Below are 27,120 nucleotides of genomic sequence, written 5' to 3' on the forward strand. Positions count from 1 at the left end.
CGAGCACGGCGGGAGTGCTGAAGAGAAAGGGGAGCGTCCGGGGGCCCGAAGCCGGCTCCAGAGGCGCGGGTCGGGTTTTTGTTTGGCTGCGCCCAGGGCCAGGCAGCCCGAGCGAACAACTCCAGTTACAACAACAACCCACCTTCCCGCAGCCGAGCGAGACTAGGGCTGCTGCGTCCGTCCTATTGTTTAGACACTTGCCAGGAGCTCGGGAGCCAGCAGAGCCACCGAGTCCCCGTTGCCTGTGGCCGCTTTCCCCCTCCGCCACTTCCCTCCCTGGAGAAGGAGGCGCGGAAAGCAGCCAGGAGAGGGGAAGGGGCTGGAAGGAGACTGGCTGTTCTGGACTGCGGCCGCCGAGTCAGGTGCAGCACCGGGAGCCGGGCGGCGTCGCGACGTCGGCGGGAAGACTGCCACCGTGGCCGTGGGGGACAGGATTCAAAGCCTGGGAAAAGTTCCTGCACTTTGAGAAGGAGGGCTCACTTGCGGGCGGCTGTCCGGGGGGCGGCCGAGGGGCTGCGTCCGCCTAGGAGCCTGCTCTGGTTTCGTCCACCTTTGCCATCAGGTGTCTGCTGCGGAGCTGCGGCGTATCCGGGAGACGCGAGGGGCTGACACACGCGCGCACACAGGACTGCCATTCAGCCGCCTCCTGGGCTCTCCTCGGAGTAGCGGATCCCACCGGCCCACTGCCACCTCGTCATCCCCCAGGACTCCCGGGCAGGACCCAAGACCCGGACACCTCCACCTTGGCCTTTGCACTCCTTCTGGCCTGCCTGCCAGCCAGCCCCGACTCAATCCTCTGAGGAGCTCTGGTCCTCAACTTGGCCTCTTGGATTTCCTCTGTCGGGGTGGTGACTAGTGGATATTGCTGCTGGCTGCGGCGGCCCCATTGCCCTTTTGTCTTTTCTGCGTGACCTCGGGAAAGGCCCTGGTGCGGAGCGTCGCCAAGGACGCTGGGCAGGAGGCGGGATTGCCGAGACGTCCTTCGGTGAAGTGCATGTGTGTTTGCAAACCGCCCTCGGCTGTCGGGAGACGGCGAGGATCTATCCGGGTTGCGGAAGAGCCGCAGGCTGTCGGGAGGCCGCGCGAGTGAGCGGCGCCAGAGCCCCGCAGCACCGCCCCGCGCCCCCCGGGCTGCGCCCCCGCCCCGTGCGCCCCCGCGCGCCATGCCCAGTCGTCCGGCGCGCTCCGCTCCCCGCCCGCTGGGCTCTTGCGCCTTCTAGCTTCGGAGAGCCCACTTTGATCGAGGCCACCATTTCTACTGAGCACCTCTCTTGTCTCCTAGCCTCCCTACTGAAATCGGATTTGCAGAGGGGGTCAGTGGAATCGGAGCACTCCCTTTTCCGCGCAACCGGCCCCTGCATCCCCAGCTCTTTTACCGCCAAGTTGATCTTTCTGAGACAGACGACGCGTGATCTCACCGCAGCTTTGGGGTCTCCTTGTAGCCTTGGCCTGGCCGATTGATCTTCAGGACCTAAAGTTGCCGGAGGAGCGCCTGCCCTGCTGGAGGAGGGTGGAGGGGAGGTGGGAGGCGCGTACCTGTGTCAGCTCTACTGCCCTGAATATTATTACTGTTACTTCCATATTATTTTGTGTACATTTACCCGGACACGCTGGGTTCCTAGCCCCGCGCCAGATACTGGGCCTCAGACACAGCGCGATTCGCGCGGAGCAACGAGCTAAAGAGGAACCCCCCGCGCCGGCGAGCGAGGAGGCGGCGGGGGAAGATGCGTGGCGTCGGCTGGCAGACGCTGTCCCTGTCGCTGGGGTTAGTGCTGGTGATCCTGAACGAGGTGGCGCCGCAGGCGTGCCCGGCGCAGTGCTCCTGCTCGGGCAGCACAGTGGACTGTCACGGGCTGGCGCTGCGCAGCGTGCCCAGGAATATCCCCCGCAACACTGAGAGACTGTGAGTATGGGATCTTCCACCCGCTCCCCCAACACACTGGGTCGCGCGCATCCCCTTCGTCGAGACTGGAGGGATCAAGCGGCACAGGGACATGTGCCTGGGTAGCTCTCTTGCACGCGCATCCTGGGCTAGAACTCCCTGGGAGGGCGAAGGACAGGAGGGCGCTGCACAGGGAGGGGCCGCTGCCCAAGGAGGGGCGGGCCCGCTGGCAGCTGTGCTTGGTCCCTTCTTCCCACACTTGCATCCCAGGGCAGGATACTTCTCTGGGGCTTGGAGAGCCGGGGACGTGGGGACAAGTACTCGCTAGTGCCCCGGGCAAGGGAGCCGCGACTTTGTTCCCCAGACTGTGTAAACGGAGTCACCTTGCGGTTGCCAACACTGGCGGGTCGATTTCAGGGCCAAATCCCAGCTTTTGTCGCCGCGGGGTGGCGCGGGGGGAGATTGGCGGAGGGGACTCAGAAGAGAGAAACCTCTGCTCCCGGCTTAGTGTCACCCTCCTGGGGACGGAGGGGGTGAGGAGAAGGGATCATGGGGCGTCTGGGTCCGCCCAGGGGAGCTTCTGCAGGCCTCAGAGGGAAGGATGCCCCAGGACCTAGGCAGCTCGCTCGGTCGCCGCACGCCGCCCCCGCGACTCTTCCCCCCGCCCCCCACGTCCCCAGGGAGGAGGCGGCGGCGGCCCGCCCCAGGAGACGTGTCGGAACCGGTGATTGAAGAGGAGGACCTTTCCCCTCCCGTGTAGGCTAAGTTAGGGCTGGCTCTCTAACCCGAACCGGCCGAGCGGGGTCCGACTGCTAAGGCGACCCTGCGGCCCTCCGCTGCCCACCCCCCGGCCCTTCCTGCTGAGCCCTAGGGCTCCCGTACACCTTTCTGGCAGTTTCTGCGCCCATTCACGTGGCCTCAGTTCTCCTTCCTTCCCTTCTTCGCGCTCTGCTGCCCGTAGACATCCCCGCCTCCCTGTCTCTGCGAATCTCTAATGAAGAAGTAATCGCAGACCCCGTGTTGACGGCCCACGCGCTCCTTGTGGGGCACTTCCCGAGTTCAGGGAAGTGGAGCATGGAGGCCATTCCCTTTGTGAACGCCGAGGCCGCCGCCCCGCGCTGCCCGAGCGCCCTGGGCGCGCTCCACTCGCCCTTGCGCGTGGGCCCGGCGTGCGCCGGGCGAGGGCGGCGGGGGCAAGCGCGCCCCGACTCTGCTTCCGCGACCTCTGCGCCCCCCGGGTGTGAGGGTTGCGCGCCGCGGAGGGGACCCGCTGGGACCCGCACGTCTCCACCGGCGCGGCCCGCAGCACCTCGAATCGCTCTTCTTATCTAACCCAATTCGTTCTCCCTCAGCTTAAAGGCCAGAGTTGAGCCCTTTCTTCCTTTGCAAATGTCTCCCACACCCCCAGCCTCTCTGGCCTGCCCCCCACTTCAACTCTCTCTAGCGCTGGGCTAGTTGGGGCCCTACCAAGGGTGTCTTGTCAAAATGTGATCTACCACATTTGTCTGGAGCTGTGGGTAGGGATTCATGTTATGTCAAATAGCTCATAAAAGACTCCAACAATTGTAGGAACAAGTTGGTGGTACTTTGCTAGGCATGGAGAGTGGGTTGGGGAGAAAGCAATGCAGAATTCTGTTAGCACTTGTCATTTCGTGCTGTTTAAAAACAGTTAAAAGTTTAGGCACTAACATGTCTTACTCAACAAAAAGGGAATGCACTCAGAACAAAATAGTAATTGAGTTTCGGGTCCTTGAAAAAAATATATCCCTATGAGGGATCAATACAGTTTTCAGAAAATAGTATACTCAGTGCTAGCTTATAGAATTCTATCATTGACAAAATAAGCACTTTGCATACAAATTTCCAAGATGGTGTTTTCTACTCAGAGGTAAAAGAAAACTTACTTCCGTGAAGGCGAACATTCAAACCGCAACACAGCCTGGTTTTACTTGAAATGATTGGAACCAGGGCAAGTTTAGATCTTGACCTAAGATGCCAGAAAAGGGGGTGGTGACTTGAAGGAAACGTGGTGCTGAAATCCGAACAAAAATGTCAGGGCCTGAATCTATTTCCATTATTGCCCCCGCTAGTAGTTTTGACTTTACCATCACAGCGGGGTTCCCTGAGCTGCAAATGAAGAGTTTAGTTTTCATACAAACATAGAATTGTTGGAAGGTAAATGCCTGTAAATGCAAGTCTTTGAAGTGCAGTTCTTTTGATGGCAATATAAGGTTTTTTTTTGCCTTAGGAAGTTTAGCCACCCTGCCACCTAAGGATAGGGTTCTGAATTTTTAAAAATTTCTTCCTGGGTAGTATTAGGAAATTGTTCTTCTTAACTTCCTGAGGGGAACTTTTTCGGGGTGTGCCTAACAATAATAGTTAACTTAGCAGAATACTTGTGAAATTAATAAGCACATTCTCATAAAAACAAAAATTGAAAGCACTCCCCTACAGACACAAAAGAGGACTTCTGATAACATAATCATTTCGTGTTCTTGTCAGATGCCAGTAAGCAAGGACTCTGTAAACTGCCTAAGAATCATTAATATATATATATATATATATATATATATATATATATATGTACATGTATGTATATTTCAAAGCTTACTACTTCCTTCTCTCTTTTTCTTTTACTTTGCAAACTACTTCAGTAACTGGAACTGATCTTTGACTTAAGTTCTTATTAAATTTTTATTTTTCTTTGTTTAACTAGATCTTGATAGAAATAAAATGGAACTTTCATTTTCTTGTTTTTTCTTAGGGATTTGAATGGAAATAACATCACACGGATTACCAAGACAGATTTTGCTGGTCTTCGACACCTAAGAGTCCTGTAAGTATGTTCTTCTGTATTTTGAAGAATTTTCTTTTGTTCTTAAGGTTGAATATTTTGTATTGTTACTGGTCTCAGATTGAAAAACTGTCCCAAGGACAGAAACATAAAATTTTAAAAGGTTTTGGTTTCCTTTCTTTTTTTTTGGTTTATCATTGTATTACAGCTTTTGATGAAAATGTAGGCTTTTATTTTAAGGTTGGATGCTTGCCATTGAAACAATATTATAGAAATGACCTCAAATGTTTGCTATACCATACCCTAAGTGCCTTATGCATATAAATGTGTAGAATAATTGCTTTCACAATATGAATAAGTAATGTGAGACATTTGATACACTTTAAGGATTTGAGATTAAGAAAGAATTTAAGTGGGTCTGCATTTAACTTTTCTAGCAAACAACGCTTAGATGTAATTTCTAACATTAAAATCAAGCAATCCAACTTTCCTGCAGTTTTTGATGGCACATGTTTCTCCTTAAAAATACACTGGTCATATTTTGAATTGTTTATTGTATTTTACATTTCTGTAGTTTTTATAATATTGTTGCACTATGATTACTTCTTTAATTAGTGGGTAAAATTTGTTGTGAGGGAACCATCACTGGAGATTCAATGTAATGTAAAACTGTTTTTACCCACAGATTTGTAAATATTTACATTGCAATGAACATATACTTTTGATCACTGTGTGTTGGGTGTTGATCTTTTAAAGGACACATTTTGGCCATTATGAAATCTTCCAATTTCTGATGTATATCCATAAGTGAATTAAAGTATGTGTATGGTGACATGCTGTATATTGATTCTTTCAGTTAAGAACTCACTCCAAAATCAGTTTACCAAAAATAGCTATCAAAACTGCAGTGTCATGGGTTGCTCCTCAGGATAACTGTAGTGGGAGGTTCAGAGTTTTGACTAGTAAATTTTGTGAGAAACTACATTAGTATTTTCTATCGAAGTTTTGTGATGTGGATGCTGTTTGCCCTCTGTGATTTCTCTCAAATATATCATCATTAAATTTGCTATTAATTCTCAAACCAGAGCATTGCTTAATTTTATAAAGGGAAAGAGGTTACAAGTTTTCAGTTGCTGAACTGAAACTCGCTCAGATGGGGAGTGGTAACATTAAGACCCTATTATACTTTGCATTTCAGTCAGCTTATGGAGAATAAGATTAGCACCATTGAAAGAGGAGCATTCCAGGATCTTAAAGAACTGGAGAGACTGTAAGTATTTTTAATTCCAAAGTTATGACGACATAACTGTATTTTTAAAAAATACTTGAATTTCAAGGGCCATGTCTTCAATTTCATGTCTTAGTCTTTGAACGTTTTACAGAAACAAGAGGTCGAACAAGTGGCTTTCAGGCTAACTTACAATTAGAAATTGTGGAATTTTGCACAAATGGTACTAAATTTTAATAAAGATAAAAAAAAAAAACAGACTTCCTTTCCTGAGACATTGATTTCCTTGTGAATAGCCATTGCTTTATTTGGTACTTAGAGAGGTACATGTTTTCCTTATGGTCTATCTAGTTTTTTATTTGCTTTAATAGGAAGAAAGGTAGTGATTTTATTTGCATTTATAGTATATTCTGGAAAAGAAAAGTTTACTAGTATTTATTTTAATTTTCATGGTGTTGCTTTGTGTGTCATTAAGTGACATTTGAGGACATATTTTAAATTCTTAGTGATACAAATTTGCTTTTTGATATTTATCACTTGTGGTGAACGTTGTTAGTAACAGCTATTCACAACTTTCATTATTTTATAGTAGCTTTCTAAATATTTCTCCTGGAAAAAGAATTTAAAGATTAGTAGAAATGGAAGCAAGAATTATATTATCAAAACATGGTCATTTTAACGTTGAATTTTTTTTTCTTCCCAAGAAGATCATGTGGACTTCAGATTTTAAAATATATTTTATTTTTTCAGACACAAAATCTCATGGATTGGAATATACTACTTGAGGGCCATTTTTAATTTATATCTACAGTATACATCTACAAAGGACAAAATCTTTTGTCTGTAATAATTAAAATAAATTACACACTTTGTAATTTGAAGTATGAATTACATGTCTCATATGTCTTGATAACTCAAGTTTAATAAGTTTGCATTTTATTGCACTTTAAATAACAGCTCTATTAAAAGTAGCAACAATTTCCATGCCTGCTTTAATAGGCACTTTAGGTAAAAATAAAAATTTTATTTAAAATAATGAAATATGAAGTTCATTTTAAGCATAGCACATACTCAGATTCACTAGGCCCAAGGGCAAAAGTTAATTCTGTGTAATTATAAGTAGAAAAAAAATGGCTTGTCAACTTCTAAGATATTTGTAAATATATAGGCTCCATTTTTATCACCACAAGTAAAATTAAACCCAGAGGTGTCTATTTTACTGTAAAATTTTGTCCATGATAAATATTACAATATAGGGAATATATCTGTGGAATTCAAAATAAATGGAAAGTCACTACTTTGAGCTAATTTTCAGAGAGAAGTAAAAACAAGGTAAACATTTGGTTAAGTTCATTACAAAGTTCATAAGTTCATAACCTATCTCTTAGTTTATGAAAATACTCTGAAAATATACTTTGATTACCTTCATAGACTTTTATGAATAGTTAATTCCTAGTGAGTATCTTGTAAAGGTGTTTTTAATTCATCTATTTACAAAGTATCGATATAATTTAAATATTTGGTAAGATGAATAGATAATTTAAAATTATAATTCAAACATTTTTTTCATGAACAATTTTTAGTTATCATATGGAAATATATATATATGCATATGTATATATATATATTTTAAAGATTTTATTTACTTACTTGACAGAGAGAGACACAGCAAGAGAGGGAACACAAGCAGGGGGAGTGGGAGAGGGAGAAGCAGGCTTCCCGCCCAGCAGGGAGCCCAATGTGGGACTTGATCCCAGGACCCTGAGATCATGAGCTGAGCCGAAGGCAGACACTTAAGGACTGAGCCATCCAGGCGCCCTGTATATATATTCTTAAGCAACATCCAACTGAAGGAATTTCAGTGACTTTTCATGCAGTCTCTATTTGGGTTATATTGTAGTTTTAAATATTTTCAGAAATGCTAGAACAGACCAAACTTTTTCATTGTTTTTCAAGTCACTTCAAATATCATTTGAACAAATTCCTTTTTTCTAAAAATTATTAACCAGATGGCTTGTGATCTGAAATTTGATTAGAGTTGTAAGTAGGTACTATTTTTTGACTTTTACTTCTCCTGAGAATGTCACTTTATCTCAGAACAATTTTCAGTTATACTAAGATGCAGTCAGATGTTTCAGAGTGGGAGGAGGATTTGTAATTTTGAATGGAAACTAATATATATGCAGGACTTCTTTAAATCACCCCAGCTGTTGGCCGAAAGCAAATATTTCATATTTGTGAGGAAAAGCTGAGAAAATTCCTTTTGTTTACAACTGCCAAGTCCATCTGATGGAAGCACATTGTTATCTGACAGCCAATTCATCTCCTTGGGACTCTGGAATTCAAAACCATTTCTTAGGAACATTGTGGATACACTTTTCAAATATTTATTTTTTTTAAAAATACATTAAATGGTAGGGCAGTTGTGTTAAAGAATGCATTCAAGTTGTCATGAAATAAACTATTATAAATTTTGTTCAGTATATTATTTAAAAAATAAAAATAAAAAAGCTAACCAGGGGATTCCATAGCAAATTACTATGGCCTATGGGCATATATTCTTATTTTAGTAGGTGGTCATCAACATCACAAAAATTTGCCTTTTTTTCCCAAAAAGTTTCAAGAGACAATGTAAGGAACAGGAAGTGATCAATGAATTAACTTTTAACTAATCAGATATTGTGCAAGCTCATATGATTTTTAACAATTTAGACGTGCATTTTTAAATTCAAACTCTAAATAATGAAAAGGTGTGTAAATGCAGGCTTATGTTACAAATGCCATTCATATAATATTTATAGTAACGTAATTTTCATTCTTTGTGTGAAGAACAAAAAATAAAAATATTAGTTTTATTTGTGTGTAATTTGTGGTTCTAAGTATTTTTCATTTTAAAATGATAAAACAATTCCAAAGTGATATTTTGTGAACATTTCAAAATTATAAGTTTTTTCTTTTTGTTTTATGTTGATAGAGTTTTAGTTTGGTCTAGAGAAAGAAGACAAGTCTGAAAACAGAAGATAAGATCTGTGCCCTTTTAGAAATCCAACTTTTAATCTGTAAGAAACAGATTAGGCTGTTGTTACTGCTGTTGTTAGATTGAATTTAATTTTAGCTTAGAATGAGAAAGTCATTATTTGTAAATCAAAGCATTATTGCTACAAAAAGAAGGATTTATTTCTGCACTTCAAAGAATCAGTGAAATACAGGGTTATCAGTCAAATGTCAAGAAATAGATGGATATTAAAAACCTTCCTCCTAAAAGAAAAAAAACAAAAAACCAAAAAACTTCCTCCTTCCACACTCCCTCCCCTTCTCCTTCCCTCCGTCCTTTCTATTGTGTGGAAAACAACGTCAGATAATAGGATCATCATCAGAATGTGGTTATGATTCACTGTAAAAGGAGTATATCTTTTTTTTTTTTTTTTTTTTTTTTAAAGATTTTATTTATTTATTTGACAGAGAGAGCGAGAGAGCACAAGCAGGGAGAACAGTAGAGGGAGGGGGAGAAGCAGGCTCCCCGCCAAGCAGGGAGCCCGATGTGGGGCTCGATCCCAGGACCCTGAGATCATGACCTGAGCCGAAGGCAGACGCTTAACCATCTGAGCCACCCAGGCGCCCCAAAAGGAGTATATCTTAATCACACTTACACACCATGACCACACATCACTTCCTGTTTCGACAGTTCCGTACTGTACTCCCAGACCTAACGTGTGTGGTGGCAGATTTCCATACTCTCTGTTGCCAGTAGTACCTGCTTATTTGGGAATAAAATGAAGCCTTGAGAAATGTGCCTCATGTAGATGTATTAGGAGGTCTCCCATTTGTTTAATCGAAGTGTTCAACTGAAATCTAATTTAGTTAAGTAACTAGTTAATTCAATGGAAATTCATTAAGGAAAACAAACTACAAATAAACTACAAGAAAGAATTGGAACATTTATGGCATATACTCCTTTATCCTTCAGAGAAGATACCTGTGTATATCTGCAATAAAGTCTCCATGCAAAGTTGTTAATTCAAAGTAATTCTTGGCTGGTGGATAATGTCTTTGAGAGTTAAAAAAAAAAAAAAATCACATCGGGGCTCAGAACATTTGTGGGCTGGTGTAAAATTCTGTTGCTCACTTATAGTTTATGGGATTATGCTGCAGTCATTAAAGCTCTATTTTATGGCCTTTTAAGGAGACCCAGGCCACTTCAGTTTCCACTAGTGAAAATCATCTGCATTTATGGGTTCCTTCCTAACACAAAAGCATGAGTATGAGAAAGTTTTGAAACTGTTTAAGGTTGTCAAAAAAATGTTAGGACATTAAGTCCTAAATGCAGTGGAACACTTATATGCAAAATAAAATGCTGATATTCCTAAATTATGTTAATGAAAACCAATAGTATACCATAGAAGATCTTGGATATTAGGCTTTGCTTTAACTTTACTATCATCTTATACCCTTACGATAAGGAAATTACAGTAGTGATACAGGCAGAGGTTTGGACTGGTTTTCTTTTCATAACGATAACATGTGAGGATGTTCTTTTAAGACAAGTATTGCGTTCAACTCTCCAAGTTTTAGTATCCTTAGATTTGAAATTATATTTTGCCTACTATGTCATTTGATATGCTTTTTTCTTTAAAAAATGAGTCCTGAAGTATTATGATGAAGCCATGTAGGGAATCCTGGAAAAGAAAGCTGTCCACTAAGACATTTTCAAGTTTCTATCAAGGAGATATAAAAAATATACTCATTTTAGTTTAGAAAAGTCTAAATCCCTTTACATCAGAACCTACATTTGACCAAACACTGCACTCCCAGGAGAGGATATCTAAAGGACACATTACTTTTTTTTTAATGTGGTGCTGAATTAGTTCTCCTGTGTGCACACACCATTCATAAGCATGTGACAGCCAGTGGGAGGTGGAGCAATTACGGTGCTCTAGGAATTTTGTTGTAGGTCTCTACACATGAGTTCAAGTAGAGAATATTTTGTGGAACAGGTCTGAAGGAAAGCACCACTTATCCCCTGTTCATCAAGGATGTAGAGAATCCCTCTTCTAGACTAATCCTACAAGTTTACAGGCAACACATAACACATTCCTTTTCTTAAAGTAAGGGCAAACCAATAGTGCTAATCTCCTTGGAAAAGAATGCAAGCTCATCTCAAAAGAATTGTTCTCTGGCTGCTTTATACTACCAAGTTTAAAATCACAGCAGTTATTTTCTTGGAAAATACACTTTGTCTTTCAAGAACATATCAAACTTACTCACAGAGGCCGAGTATATACCCTGCATGAGATGAAATTGCCGTAGATGATCAAGTGTGTATCACTTAATCTGCAATATCTATTAAATGTGAATTATTCTCATTTGTTTATAAGCGATACTGGACTATTTTAATTTACACTGACTGATCATAAGGCTTTAATGCACGTGCATTATGGAAAGTTTAGCAGAACATTGAGTCCATCTTGAAAGGGTTTCTCATGCATCGTTTTTTATGGGTCTTGAAGTTGAACAGTGGCAAGAAGGCCTGTTTGCTCTTTGTGGACCATTTTATACATTCTGAAGCAGCAAGGCTGTTTATTTTTCCCACATCTGTTTTGGGCTCATCCTTTGTGACAGTGTTTGCTGGATGCTGTGTCCTTTATACGTCCTCTGAAATGAGTATTTTAGTTTGCACTGTTACAATGTATTTGTGGAAGCAGTGAATGTCAAATATTTTACATTGAATTCTGTCTTTCATTCATGTTGGATACCTTTCTGCTTGAATTATGCCTGCTAGACGGAATTTCACAACTTTACGTGGAAGGAGAGCTTTTTCTGCATGGACTTTTATATATTGCTCTTATCTTTTTTCAAAGCAATTTATATCTGCCGGACTGCAGGCAATATTGGCGAGAACGCTTTCAGAATGACAGTTTGGTAACAATGGGGATGATTTGGTATTGATGCATTTGGAATATTACTTTACGAGAACATTTATAAAAAAATTATCTGATTGTCATCTTTGCAGTATCCGTCTACTTTGGATGCAGGTGGGTAGTTCTGGAGCCCCCCACTATGTGCTGCTGTTCTAGCTTCTGGCAGTGAGCAGAGGGTGCAGAGAACCTCGACTCCCCTCTGCTTAGGCACTTTGTAGTTTTATATGCTATTGCCTGGCATTCTGTAGAATGTGGCAAATACTCATTGATTGTATTGTTGTTTATGCTCTCTAAACAGACACAAACACCTATACCCCCTTTTAAAATCAGAAACTCTTAAGTGACATCAGAAAACTCTTGCTTTGAGTTAGCGATAATCATGCCTCCGATAAACCTCATTGTCTATTATACTGCTACTGCACAAAACTGGAAAACCTTTGGTTTCAATTCCATCATGAGATATTGATCAGATTGCTTGATCTTTCCAAACCTGTTTCCTCATTTTTGGAACAGAGATAATTATACTAGCAGTCCACGGTTTAAGTAAAATAATGTACATATAGTTTCACAAAATGCTTATCACATGGTTGGCATTTAAAGAACTATTATCATGCATTTCAACAACTCTCCTCTTTTTCAAAGTTCAGTTTAGGCATTATTTTATCTTATTGAGCTAATAAAATGTGTACATAATAAATTTGACTTTTGTACATTCATATTTACTATCGTTTTCCTTCTGATTTTCTTATCATGGCATATGGCAATAGAAGAGATGTGAAGAATGTACAAAACTTCCTTCAAGTTTTGTTTCAGAGTATTTCTCATAATTGCTCTGAAGATGTAGAGAAATGCCAAGAAGTAAGGAGAATGAAGAGGAAGCAATATTTTTACAAAAAGTTTGATTTATCCATCTAAATAATGCATAAATGTTAAAAATCTTTGCCTTAAAAATGTTAGAATAAAAACATTAGAAGAAACAAGTAGAAGTTTACCTGAAAAGAAGGCATTTTTATATGACAAATAGGAGCTTGTACGTGATAAGCCCATGAAGGCAGTATTTACTGAATGCGTATTACAGACTGGGCACACTGCTAAAATACTTTACATTCACAACAACAGGAAAAATTGTTTCCATTTTACATTTTGAATTGGGTTGAAGGCTTCACATACTCATGGAATTGAGGTAAAAGTTGAAAAAATAAGAGACTGTCACTTTTACCAATGGACAAGACATAGAAGCCGCTGACAGATCATTTAAAGCAATGCTTGTCGATGATGCTCAGGCTGCCCTTCGCATTGAGGTTAAGAATCAGCATTTCAGAGGCCAGTGGTGTTTTGTGCGACACAGAAAGATCCTTCACCCCACTGAAGGTCATGCTCAAAAATAGCTGTAACACAGAGGAAATGGTTATTGGGATCCTGTCATCTTTGCCCTAAGAAAAAATGTCTTTGAGATACACTTGACACACCTTTCTGAAGTCCTGAATTGCCATCCAGAGGATCTCAGTTAGCCCTGAGATCTTGTGGGCAGATTCCATCTAGCTGGTGATGGCTCAAGGGCTACATGTAACTGTCTTTCCTTTGACACAATGGAGTGTCCTTGCTCTGAACAATAGGTAACTGACCCAACTGGTCAGCTTAATGGAGCCAATGTAGGCTGGCTCCCATAAATCCTCCTCAGAGATACATTTAGTTCACTACATGCAGTTTTTCTGTTCTGGGACCATCAGATTTTAGTTTCTTTAACTCATTTACATGAGGATTATTATGGCACTGTCCTCGTCAAGCTACTGAGAAGTATTCTGTGTCATTCGAAGATGCTAGCTAGGTTATTTATTTTCCAGCCCTGTTTAGAAATTGTTATGCACCTTAGTGGTCTTTAAAATAATTCTGGATTTTAAAAAATTCCTCTTTAACTTAAGAATTTAATTTCTGGTCATTTTACAAGAAATCCCTGCTTTAAAATTTTTCCCTTCATTGAATATTTTGGGAGAATTTCACCTTTTATTTTAATGTTTGTATTTCCACTTATTCTTAGCACTGATGGAAGAAAGAACAGGAACCCCAAGTGTACTGATACTCATTTATAGGGGAAAAGGATTCGTACTGTGTTTCTATGCCTGTTATCACATCACTTATTATCTGCCCTTCTGGTACACTACCCTGTCTTATGCTCCTGTTTGGTTTAGACAATGTTAAGATCATTCACAATAATTTTCATGAAACGATAAATTACCTGAATTCAGAGAAAATGATTTTATACACATTTTCATTTTTCTCTCAAACTTCAGGCATTTTAAACAGAACTTTAAAACAGTGAGTTGAATATTGAGTTCGTTTTTTTTTTAATTGTTTTTTTTTCGAGTGGTTCATTCATAGATATTAAAGAAATAGACTCTATAAAGCTATGTTTTTCCCAAGGAAAGGTTCATGAGAAGTACAATTTCAGTATTATATTATTTTGAATTAATGTTTAGAAATGTTTGGTGTGTGTCTCTTTGATAGAAGTGATTCAGAGGATACGTTCTCGAATCACCCTACCTGAATTCAGAGTTTAGTTCTACTTTTTATGAGCTGTGTACCCCTCTCCAGGATGGCAGTAACAACAGTACCTACTGTTGGGGTTGGTTCTGAAGAATGAATGAGATAATTCATGCAAACCTCTCAGAACAGTGATCATCACGTAGTAGCTTAGTATATGTTAGCTATTGCTCTTAGAGTGAATTAAGAATGGCTGGGAATATGAAAGGAATAATTAAGAAAAGACACTGCTTGTACCCAATCCAAAATATCTACTTCTCAGGATCTCTGAATTTGTTTAGACATACTGGATTCCTTCCAACTTCTAGATGATGTTGAGGATAGCGGGGGAGGGAGGTTGATGGGAGGGAAAGGGGGTAATTGCTGTATAGGGCCCATGAAAGCAAGTTTGGTGGTGGGGCTTTGGTTAGCTAGAGAGCGGCATAAAAACTAAGGCAGGAACCTCAGAAAGCAACCCAGAGGAAAGTTGGCTGAATATAAAATGCATATGCTAGCGTTTTGCTGAGCTATATCAAAATGCAAAAAGAGAAGAATGTTCTCGTTTAGCATTTCCTAAGAACCCACTGAGTGCCAGAGAATAAGGGAAAGGATACAAAGATGTGGTCTTTATACTTGAAGAGCTTACAGTCTACTGGGAAACAGACGAGTATGTGAATAAATACAATACAATGTTAAGGGCCCTTATTTATCAAATGCCATGGGGGTATGGGGATACAGCCAAGGGAGGAACTACCTCTGTGTAGGGGAATCAGGGAAGCTTCACATAAGATGTAAGAAAGTACCATCTGAAAAAGGAAAGCTCCCCAAACAGCAGGGACTAGGGGCTTGAAGGAGCATCCTAGTTGTGGCTGGAGAATCCTGGAGGATATTTGTTAGTCCAGTGGTTTGGGTGAGATTACGATAGCCCATGTTGCCATTTTAGAAATCGAGATTGGCTCTTTGAATAATGGGAGTCTTTCCAAGAGTAGTTGCTTCCCTGGAAAAATTATAATTGCTACAAATATTGAGTATTTGTAGTTGATTTTTTGAGAGAAAAATGTAACAAGGTCATAATTAAGTTGCATTTTATCAGAATTGTATAATAGTAGATTCTGGAAGTACTCCTTCCTCAGAAGTACTCCTTCCTTTCTCCATGCCCAGCAGAGAAAAATAAATGAGTAATAGCTTTTGGTTTCACTTTAAATTTAACCTTGTTATATGCTTTATTTATAAAAATTAGTGTAAGTGGGAAGAAATTCCACCCTTTCACCACTAATTTTATTATTTTCCCCCTAATTGTCTTGGCATACTTTTTTATGAGTGTGCATTTTATTAAGTGTTGAGAATGTTTCTGTAGGTGATCAACATCTTCATAATAGGAGTTTATGTAGTAAAAGTTACAGTTTTCATCATTGCCTCATGGCATTTTGGAGTTAGAAGAAGTTCTGGAGTTCACCTGGTGCAATTTTTCACCTAATGCAGGATTTCTTTTATTATGTCCTTTGCAGGAAAAACACACAAACAAACAAAACACAAAGCCTCTGCTTGAATATAAGTGGAATGAAGAGTTTAGAGTTTCTCAAGGCAGATCATTCCATTTCTTCTAATCCTTGGAAATTCTCTAATTCTTAGAAAGGTCTCCCTTATCATCTACTTTCTTAAGAGTTTTATAATCACTAGTGCCATTTCTGCCCTCTGCATATTAAATAAGTATAATTTTGCTCCTATCTGATGACCGTTTATGTATGTCAAGATTGATATGCCTTCTTTTCCTGTCCTTTTAACGTTATATTTAAGACTCAAGAAATACCTGTAGTTTCCTCAAAGTGACATTAGTTTTCTGGACCTTCTTACTCTCATCTACAGCTATAGCGACCTGTAAATCATTTAAATGTACATTTTTGTATCAGCTTGTCATTATTTTATTCAAATTTGGGAAAAGCAGAGAGATGGACATTTATTTTTACTGAAATGTTAAATTGTCCACTTAAAATGAATGGGGTTGGGAGATTAGTACATCAGCGCCAGAATCTACCTGCTGTTGAACAAGCATGCACACTCCAGAAGAACTTAGTTACATGGCATCACGGCTTAATTGAGTTAGGGTTGCAATCACGTTTTTTTCCTAAATTCTAAATTTAACTTCATATCAGGCAAACATTTTAAAAAGCATTATCTAAACATATTTAGCCACCACAGTTGGTTATAACCTAGCCTTATCTTCAGTGAAGGCTCAAGAACTGTGGGTTTAGGTTTGGAGTTTGCAGTTTTCCTCTGCTTTCGCCCATAGGGACAAATCGTGCTGACATTTTCTCACACTTTTTTTCCACAACTAAGCAAGATGCTAACAAAATTGAAATTTCCATCTCCCCCACTATGCCTTGGCTGAAAATTTAGGTCATCCAGGACAGCGTGTGAATTATTTTAGGGCACCGTTTACTGTGTACAGCACTCGCCTGACCTAGACACCGGAGTCTGAGTCAAGACATCTTTTTTCATTGTGTGTATTCTGGATGACTGATGTTGCACAGACAGGAGGTTAGGGTTTAGGCCCGGGGAATCACCTGAGTAAGCGTAATGGAAAATTGCTTTTAAAGAGTCAGGTAACAAAAGGTGTAAGCAACTTCTGATTTGCAATGCTTGAATTCTTTTGAATGTCATTTCTTTCTTTCCCGAAATACAGGATGAGGCATGACACGACCAAATCACAGACTCATTGTTGGGTATTTTTTGTGTAACATACGCTTTGTTTTTGTTTTTCTCCAAAGGCGTTTAAACAGAAATCACCTTCAGCTGTTTCCTGAGTTGCTGTTTCTTGGGACTTCGAAGTTGTACAGGCTGTAAGTAAGACAGAAATAGTTACTGTTGCTTTGGGTAGTACCTTGTATTTTATTAAATGTATTTTGGATCTGTTTCCTTGGGCTTTCCTGGAATCTATTCACTGATAGATTAATGGATTAAAAGCTTGCCTTTTTTTTGTCTTATGGAAATTTGATTGGTTTTCCAGTGGTTCCCGTTGTTTTATTTGGTTAGCATTTAGTGGTTTATGTATGGGTCGTTGTGATTGTATTATTCTTTCTGGGTTATGTGATAATGAGGAGATTTACCTTATTTCTTTACGGAAACTTCTGATTAAGTTCTGAAGGGGAAAATTGCCACTGTACTTCCTCTTCAGAGGAAGTTTGGCGGTGTTTTCTTGTAAAGTTAGGGTTCTTAATGTCAGCTTTCTTGACATTGTTTCTGTACTGGGGTGGTGTTTATTAGTCTGGAAATATTATTATAAGGTATTTAAAGAGGGCTGTAAATTTCCTCTTAAATGTTCCCTTTAAAGCCAGAGTTCCAAACTCTGCAATAGGAGTGACTGTAAAGGTTTCCCAACAAATACGTCCTAGACTGTTAACGGAAGTACTTCTTTGGAAGGAGCATAACATGAGTTTTAGGCAGAATTAGTTTTTCCTCCCTGGAATGCTTGTTCTCTGACCTAATATGTAATAGTGGAAACACATTTTCAAAAGCTTTTAAAATGAGATTTTCCACCATATGAGTGATTTTGTGCAGATGGGAGATAAGCTACAAAGTGTTGGAAAAATAAATAACAATGATTATTGACGTTCATGGACATTGTGACAGAACTGTTGGGATATACAGAATAAACTGCTCAGCATGGCTCCCACTGGGATGATGGGATGTCCTGTAGCTTCCTGTTTGTAGGGAAAGTGAGCACGTTGCTTTTTTCCGAATTTGGCTTCATCGTAGCCTGTTAGTTCAATATTGTTGTTATCAGTTCCAGAAGGAGGAACCTCTCAGAGCCCTCCCTGCCTTGTGGCCAGGATCTTTGTTAGGTCCTCCTGATGCCTTAGCTCACTATAGACAGAACTGTCCCAGTGGGCAAATGTGCAGCCAGCTAACACACGCCGTCTCCTCTCTAGAGTTTGACCTTCTTGGTACTGTTCCTCTAAGGATAGCCAAAGTCACCTGGCAGGATTTCTCCTTCTTGTGCTCCCTGCTGGTTAACTGGCTCAATTTAAGTAAATTAAAAAAAAAAAAAAAAATCAAAGAAGAAACCTGAAGATTGACTTTAAGTAAGAATTCCGTAAGGACTATTTTGACCAAGGAAATAGGATCTAGGCTATTATAAAGATTATATATATGTATGTAAGTTGATACTTATATTTAAATATTTCTGCCTAGTTTCCAAGAAGGGCCACAGAGATGGTTTTAAGAGTCATTCTAATTTGTGCTTTAAGTTTTTGTGATTGAGGAGACTGAAGCCTAGTGTACAATGAGGCATATGAAACTACCACTTTGCTGAGTGTCCATATAAAAGCAATCCACACCAGTCTAGGTAATTTTACATTTTCTATGTAGCTATGAAAATATAACTTAAATGAATGACTGTCATCTACAATTAAAAGTATTACGCTAAAGAAGGGAAAATTCTACACTGCCTCTGAGGAACAAGAATATGTGTTTTTTAGTCTAGAAGTACTTGGATTAATTTTCTTAGGAGGCTTCAGGTGGTGTAATCCAGTGCAGAATTCTCTTATCAGCAAATTATATTCTGTTGATCATTTTTTCCTCTTGGACAATATCACATAGTGGACCAACAGATTTCTTTTATGCTGTTGTGATTTTGTAACTTTAGGAAGCCACTGGGTGAAGAGAGAACTGACATCTTCAAGAAGTAAATTATAGAAATAGAACCCATAAAACTCTCAGGCAGTATTTTCTAGTTAATTAAAAGCATGTAAAAAAATGGGAAAATGGGCAACTAGAAAATGCATTCAGAGTTATGATTTACCTGTTTGGCTCAAATGATTTCCTCTGGGTAGTTTTGGAAGATAAAGTTTTATTTCTTAGGGTTAGTGGCAAGAGGGACTCGAATGCTTTGATGTTCCCAAAGTTACAGATTGATGGCTTAATGTTTAATATTGACTGGGAATTAATACCTGACATAAGCACTAAATACATGTGAAACATAGTGGTGTAATTTTTTTCTGCATCCTCACGTCAGGAATCTTCTTTTGAGTTGAGGCACTGTTGTCCCACCTGAATTAGATTTAGTGAATTGTTACCAATGATACTTCTCTTGAGAGGATAAGTTATAAACTACATGTGACCACTTTTTTATGATTAATTGGATTAATTAATTGGATTAAAAAACCACCATTAAATGTGTTTAGTAAATAAAGGAACAAAAGCTTGTGAGCCTAACTGCCTGGCCAGTGTAATTTCCAAGAGGAAGGATTCAAGTTCAGATTTTTCTTCATGTGATATAGGTGCCTAGTAGTTCACCTGAAACAAATGTTCTAACAGATGGAAAAATGTGCATAAATCTACAAACAAAAATGTCCTCTAAAATGTTCATTGAAAAATGAATCTTTCTGGGATGCCTGGGTGGCTCAGTCAGTTAAGCGGCTGCCTTCGGCTTGGGTCATGATCCCAAGGTCCTGGGATCAAGTCCCGCATCAGGCTTCTTGCTCAGTGGGGAGTCTGCTTCTCCCTCTGCCTGCCACTGCCCCTGCTTGTGCTCTCTCTCTCTCTCTTTCTGACAAATAAATAAATAAAATCTTTAAAAAAAATTTAAAAAAAGGAAAAATGAATCTTTCTTTCACAAGAAGGATAAGTGACAGAACAAAGGACTTCTGATAAATAATAAAGAAAATATGTTGGGGCAGGGAAGGTATTTGGCTGGTTGTTGCATATACAAATTAAGCAATCCGTAATTGCCCTGCTAGATAATTTAGTAGAGACAGATACATCTAGAATTCGTGAAAGAAACAAATTTATAATTTATTTTCTCTTTATCAGTTGTTGCATAATTCTCATTAGTATCTCTGTTTCTTTTTCTAACTTACTGTACCAGTTAATATTTTAACCTTATTTAATACTTGTTATCCTAGTATATAACTAGTGAAGAAGTTTACTAGATTATTTAAAGGGTAGCTCATACTATACTGATGTCTGATTTTTATCATTATTTACTTAGATTAAAACTAGTCCGATGTACTGGACATTATGCAGATTTTCTTTGCACTTTTTAACAAATAATCACCATTTGACTCCTGGCTGAAAATGAGATGCCGGGTGAAGAAGCACACATGCTTTTTTTGGACTCTAAATGCAATATAAAAGAAAAAGAGGGTACGCTGTATATGAATTATGATTTGACACGGTTGATTGCTGCTAGCGGCCAAATATGCTTTTCCTTTGCTGTCTGCTCCAATTTCTCTTTGGACGGGTTGAGAAAGCACTACATGTTCAGGTCAAGATGTTTGCTCAGAAATAGTAGTACAGTTGCAGCTGTGTTTGTTGGAGCAGGAGACTAGTTTAAATAGCATTACCATTTATCCAGTCCATTAACAGAACTCTGTAAAGTAATACCAACTCTGCATAAACTACAGGACAGTGTAATAAAATTACAAGCACTTGTTGACAGATGGAAAGTGTAAGTAAAGGGAAAGTAAAGGGCTATAGGTTGGAGGTTAAAAGAGACAGCACACAGTTTCCTTAACTTATGTAGAAACGCCATTCTCCCTTTTACTCCTCCTCCAAAACCGGCATTGCATTTTTATTATCAATTTAAGAGTGGAGAAGATTATTTTTGAAACAATCTGGAGCTGGTTAACTGTCTGAGATTTTAGTGACTTTTGAAATGGGCGATTGTGATTGATTGAAATTTATGAGTGGCAATTATATATATAAGTAGCATAAACAAATCTTCCTGATAAATGTAACCTTAAAGTGATTTACCAGTGAGTGATTCACACTTTTTAACTTGAGTTTGCAGCTACTAATCCAGGCTCGTTAGAGAGGAATTTCATTGGTACTACTGCGGTCGAACATTTGGTTATAAATATTTGTTTTGTGGTTTTCAGTTTATTTCTTTGAGTATCATTATATTTACCCAGACTTCTAACATAAGTTTAAGTATGCAAGGCGTATTGCAGAAACTCATTTTTCACTTGTATCTACTGAAACAAAACAAAACTAACAAATTAAATGCATGAGTCCCAGTGATCCATTTTCTCTACTTCTTTGAATGAAACCTTTTTATTTCTGGTTCACAAGTGGCATTTATTATTCCCCAGTGAGCTTTGGAACCTCTAAATTATCTAACATTATAAATAGTATTTTTAAACTCAAGGACTCTTTTTAGGGCCTAGTGACTACTTACCTGAGACAAATAGATTTTGACCACTTAATTTGATTGGTCAGGTCAATTTGATTAGTCGTTGTCAGATAAGATCTCAGATGCTCAAAATTGTTTCTGATAATAATCGCGCCTTTTTTTTAGAAGAAAACAAATTTTTGTTTTATTATGGTAAAAATGCATTTGTGAAGTAGAACAAATACACAGTGAGGCTGTCTTTATTTGCCTTTCGTCTCATCCCATAGAAGGAGCTTTAGTATTTATTTTTGGTTTTTAGTAGTTATGAGAGTAACGTATCCTCATATTAAAAAGGTTTGGATTCAGAAAAATAGAAAAGAGGAAGTGGAAATTATTCATTATCCCACCATCCAGACATAACCACTAGTAAACTTGTCGGTTATTATTAACCTAGTTTTCATTTTCTATGATTATGCGTGTAAATGCTGACATACATTTATTATGAAAACATGTTTTGTTTTGTTTTGTGTTTTTATGTCCCCAGGGTCTAGTATTAGGCTTGACCTTTAGAAACCTCTCAGTAAGTGTTTGATGTATTGGATTAAATCTCTGTTGGGCTCAGGGTTTGTAACGTGAATGAGCAAACAGTTAACGCTGGGAAGGCATTATGAATAATAGAGAGCCAAATTAAACTTAAAGGGTAACTTGGCTAATTAAATGTTTAGTCCCCTAAACCTTGGAGGGTTTTGGTAGACACAGCAAAATAAAAACAACCCAGTTTTCACTTACGCATAATATTCGTTAACTTAATATAATACTGCATTTCTATAACACTATGTAAGTTAGTCTCATAGGATTCGTGTATCCAGGGATGAAAGCGGCAGAGCCCGTGTCAGAATTCCTCTTGAATTAATTTCTGCCAGCTCTGGTTCAAGTGTGGGCCCCTAGAGGTGTCAGGTGCCATGGTTTCCTGCTCCGTTTTACTCTGGGCCTGTTTGGCCCCTGCCACAATAAATCCGACAGTGGTTGTGCAGGAATTGCAGGTTACGGTTGCTACGGTTACCGTTGTCCGGCCGGATCCACATCATTACTCATCTAGTGAGCTGCCATGATGCTTTCCATGGCTGCGGCTGCCGAAGGGCTTGGTGTGCAGAGGGGGAAGGTTCCTCAGAGGTGGTGGCACTGTGTTCCATTCGGCGCAAGGATACACTCTCTGCGCTGGTAATACCGATACTTTGCAAAGGGGAACAGATTGACTTTGAAAACCAGGAACCCCTCCGTGAGATAAAACTTAGAGACGCGGGGCGCCTGGGTGGCTCAGTTGCTAAGCGTCTGCCTTCGGCTCAGGTCATGATCCCAGGGTCCTGGGATCGAGCCCCGCATCGGGCTCCCTGCTCCGCGGGAAGCCTGCTTCTCCCTCTCCCACTCCCCCTGCTTGTGTTCCCTCTCTCGCCGTGTCTCTCTCTGTCAAAAAAAACAAAAAAACAAAAAAACAAAAAAAAACTTAGAGACGCGTTCACTGTCCTTGATTAAAACACCAGGTCCCATTCTTTGTTCAGTATCTTATTAATGACTTATTATTATTGGGCCCAAGGGACTCTGTTCTTGCCATTTAAAGAATAGAGATATAGGAGGACCATTTAATTCCAAAAGATTCCTATTAGATAACCAAAGGTTTGTTTTTAAGTAGGTAGACAAAAGCCTTGATATACAGATATTAGCCATTACCACTTGACATGAAGAAAAGAGGTGCGACATTAAGTAGGACTTACTTTTGATTTTGTTTTAAAATCCACATGTAGGGGCGCCTGGGTGGCTCAGTCGTTAAGCGTCTGCCTTCGGCTCAGGTCATGATCCCAGGGTCCTGGGATCGAGCCCCGCATCGGGCTCCCTGCTCAGGGGGAAGCCTGCTTCTCCGTCTCCCTCTGACCCTTCTTGTGTTCCTGCTCTTGCTGTGTTTCTCTCTGTCAAATAAATAAAATCTTAAAAAAAAATAAATAAAATCCACATGTAATCCTATGATTTAGAAGTTATAAACGCAAGGAAGATTAACATCGTACTTGAGATTTTTGCCGGGCCCCATGCTGATAGTTTTATTTCAAAGAGATTACAAGTAGAAGGTTTGCTGCTGAAGAAAGTCAGAAGTTGGTAGGTTTCTGCAGCTGCCCACCCACAGAATATACTCTGCGAGTGTGAAATCCACAGCATAATTAATTGCATCAAGTGCAAGAATCTTTCCCCTGCCAGTGTACTTGTTTAAATGGTTGCTTTCTCAAATGTAAATGTTTTTATCTCCACCAACAAGTACTGATGGTAGGCCAGTTTGAATTTGGGGAAGACTGTGATAGATGCTGGTATGTGGTATTTGTGGGCCTCAGCCATTGCAACATCTGACCTGTGATATGTAAATTAAAACTTAGCTCCTCAAGAGTGGTTGTGTTTGCTGACACCTGAATTTAAGTTTATGGTTTTCATGTCAAAAAGACATTTTTCAATACACATCATCAGGGCAATATTTTAAAATTTGGTGGTAAATCATAAAAATGCCACTGCAGTCTCAAGGTTATATAATTCAGTGACTGAAGTTTACATAAATAATTCTAGGAATAAGTATCCATAGGATTTTAGTTCTATTTAGCTAATTTTAATGTATTTACATTAGGTTTTAAGACACTGAAATCAATTAATTTATAGCATAAGAGAGGGGACATAAAGCACTAGTGTTTAAATACCTACTCCGATATTAGCAACTCGGCTATTTTTGGAAATCAGGTGACACCTCTGGAGTCAAGTTTCCTTATCTTTAAAATGGGAATGATCATATTTTCCTCATGGGGATATTTCAAGTCATACTATAGATTCTGTATTCAAAAGAACATTGCCAACTTTCCAGTATGATAGAAATTGTATTGTATGATTATTATCTTGTCTTGCAAAGTAAGATGAAATAATAGTCACACAGATGTCTTTGCAACTTGCCCATAGTCAGCAAATCTCCTTGTTCTGTTTCACCTCTGCCTTGCAATTATTTTCAGTGTAATAACACATACATAAGCATAGCCACATTAATTTTTCTACCACTACAAATTAACATAAAATTTGCACTTGCATCATTTTGTTTCTCCTTACTTGGCCACACAAGGTACATTAAGGCCAGAATGTTCTTAATGAGATCTTTTACCCTCTCCCAGTTGATGATTCATGTGGTTTTAAAATTCCTGTATAAAATGAGTTAGCTATAGGAACAGAGACTGTGACTCAGAAACTAATGTTAATGTACATATTTGGGTGGTTGTTTTAATGATGTTTTTTCCTAAATAAATGAAGTAAAAGTATAAATTAGTTCGAAAAACTGCGTAAACTCCTTAAACTATGGGTTAACTGTTCCAAAAGTTATCAAGAAGATTTGCGCATGTTACTAAAGGACATTTTTATTGCTAATTAAAATTTCAATCTTTAAAACCATCTAAGATAATTAACCCATTGATCTTGTAATATGCAAATATGATGTGATCCGTGGAACATTCTGTCATCTTTACATAAACTGCATATGTGATTGTAAGTGCATTTTTAGATTAAACATATGTCAAAATGCAGTGCAAATTGCAAATCGCTTAGCACTTTGGATTTAAACAATATTTGATAATGAAGTAGATCTGAGCCAGAAGCTATTTTTGTTTTGTTATGTTTTTATTATAACTCCAATACTTTTCACATGTACATAAGCTTTGCAGGCAGAGGCAATGTGATGTATATCCTCTTTATTACCTGTTACCCATAACCAAGTTAATTGTTGTCTCTGAATTCTCCATAGGAAGTTGAAAAATTGTGATAAATATTTGATAAATTGTGATCTGTATAAGAAACTTTTGGGAAGACGTGTTTCCCCCCCCCCCCCTTAAAAACTAAATTCTAGAGAAGGAAGCAATGAAAAGTAAAAAGGCCTGTTGGTGGCAACACCCGTGGTGTAGGGTACGACATGGCTGTGTGAAATGTTATTAAGAGAACATCTGCGCCTCTTGAAATCTCCCCCAAATGAATGTGTACAGCTAAGTATGGCAACTTGATTTAAGTGTTTAAAAAAAAATCTTAAAGAAAAGAGAAATAAATACGTCTGGAAACAGAATGGGAAAAGATAGCTTTACCCCTTCATGATAGGTTTCTTCTACTAGTGAAAGATTAAAGCTTGAAGTATGTGAATAGCTGAGAACAGCACAGAGAAAGGTTGATTGCTTCCCCTCCAACAGTTCCAATTGATTGAAAAAAGCCTAATTTAAAGTTCTGTTTGTTCTATGTCTTAAACCATCAGAATTCTCTTTTAGGACCGGAGGAATGCTCTGGAGGAAAAAGAATCCAAGGATAAAAAGTCATTGCAAGCCAACAATTGTTCCTAATCCTCACAAAATGCTGGAGAAATTAAATTTATTCTTTATTGCTCAAAGTGTTACCTAGGTCACTGGGCGATGGGAAAATTGGACTGGAAGTCGAGTAGGCGCAAGCTTTGTTTTGTGTCTAGATGCTTAACCTTAGACACGACAAGGCATCTTAGAGTGTGGTGGGAACTTGGTTCAGAGCGTTAACACCAAGACTTTTATTACCCCGGATTTATAATAGGCTGTGCTGTCAGGAGATGAAAATGTTGTGTTTACATTGCAGTGTTAAATGATCATTTAATTAACACCTAAGGAAAAAAAAACTTGTGAAATTCTTAGCAGCTTTTATTGTTAGTTTCCTGGGAGGTTTTAATATCCAAGTTTCATTGAGATTTCTTTTTGTAAGTAGGGACACAAAAGACATTATAAACTTTTTAAGGAAGACAAACAGTTTAACCTTGACCCCTTTTTCTAAAATATTAATTTAAATTACATTTTAAATCTGGTGTGCTTATTGAAAAGGTTTCTAGACTAATATATTAAAAATATGTCTTAATTAAACACTTTATTTTTGTGTCAACGTGTAACATTTAAATATTATTTACAGTCTACACTTTCTACTGCAAAACATCTGAAATTGCCCATTAGTTTTTTGTAAGAAGTTTAAATATGTTTAGCCTACTAATGATACAAATTTTTACATCTTTTAAGCCACTGCTGTAGTTACATTATTTTAAAATTTGGGGTCAAAATATGTAATCACAAGCAAGCAAATTATATGGGGAAAAAGGTCTCATTATTATATTCAGATAAAAAAGTTTACGGGTAGACAGGATGAATGACACCATTAATATGAAAATTCAGATGCACTTCATTAATTATGAAAAGATTAGATGTTATCAAATTCCTTAATTTATTTTTGATCTTTTATAAAAAACAGTTACCTAAAAGGAATGTTTTGAGGCAAACTGATAACATTTGGAACATATGATATGTAGGGCCAAGGGCAGCTGCTCACTCACAGTAGTTTTTCTAAAAGTATTACTAGAATTTATATCGTAACTCTTTTCATTTTATCTGTATATGCAACTGCATGTACAGATATATGAAACTTTAAAAATTATTTACAGTTATTTGCTGTTAAAGTAAAATCTTTCTTTATTTTTCCAGAAATAAATGTGCTGTTATAGTGTAGTTTTTCTAGGGACACTACTTTTATTCATATTGAAACTAAACATGTTTATTCCTCTTTTAAAAGTTTAAATTCAGGGGCACCTGGGTGGCTCAGTCGTTA

General features: G+C 39.1%; 1 protein-coding gene across 4 annotated transcripts in view; it reads left to right on the forward strand.

Annotated features, from left to right (window-relative positions):
- The first annotated feature begins 1,219 nt into the window (after positions 1 to 1,219).
- The window catches only part of SLIT2 (slit guidance ligand 2), a 360,745-nt gene continuing 334,844 nt past the window's right edge, over positions 1,220 to 27,120 (forward strand). For 3 of the 4 annotated variants that reach the window (XM_032400092.1, XM_032400094.1, XM_032400096.1), the window contains exons 1-4: positions 1,220 to 1,903; positions 4,647 to 4,718; positions 5,875 to 5,946; positions 17,111 to 17,182. In XM_032400092.1, the coding sequence (XP_032255983.1) occupies positions 1,725 to 1,903; positions 4,647 to 4,718; positions 5,875 to 5,946; positions 17,111 to 17,182 (395 nt within the window). In that variant the 5' untranslated portion in view covers positions 1,220 to 1,724. The remainder of the gene's footprint in view (positions 1,904 to 4,646; positions 4,719 to 5,874; positions 5,947 to 17,110; positions 17,183 to 27,120) is intronic. The other variant, XM_032400095.1, reaches the window with a different exon arrangement.

Source organism: Phoca vitulina, unplaced genomic scaffold (assembly GCF_004348235.1).
Source record: "Phoca vitulina isolate PV1807 unplaced genomic scaffold, GSC_HSeal_1.0 scaffold3, whole genome shotgun sequence".
Lineage (NCBI taxonomy): Eukaryota > Metazoa > Chordata > Mammalia > Carnivora > Phocidae > Phoca > Phoca vitulina.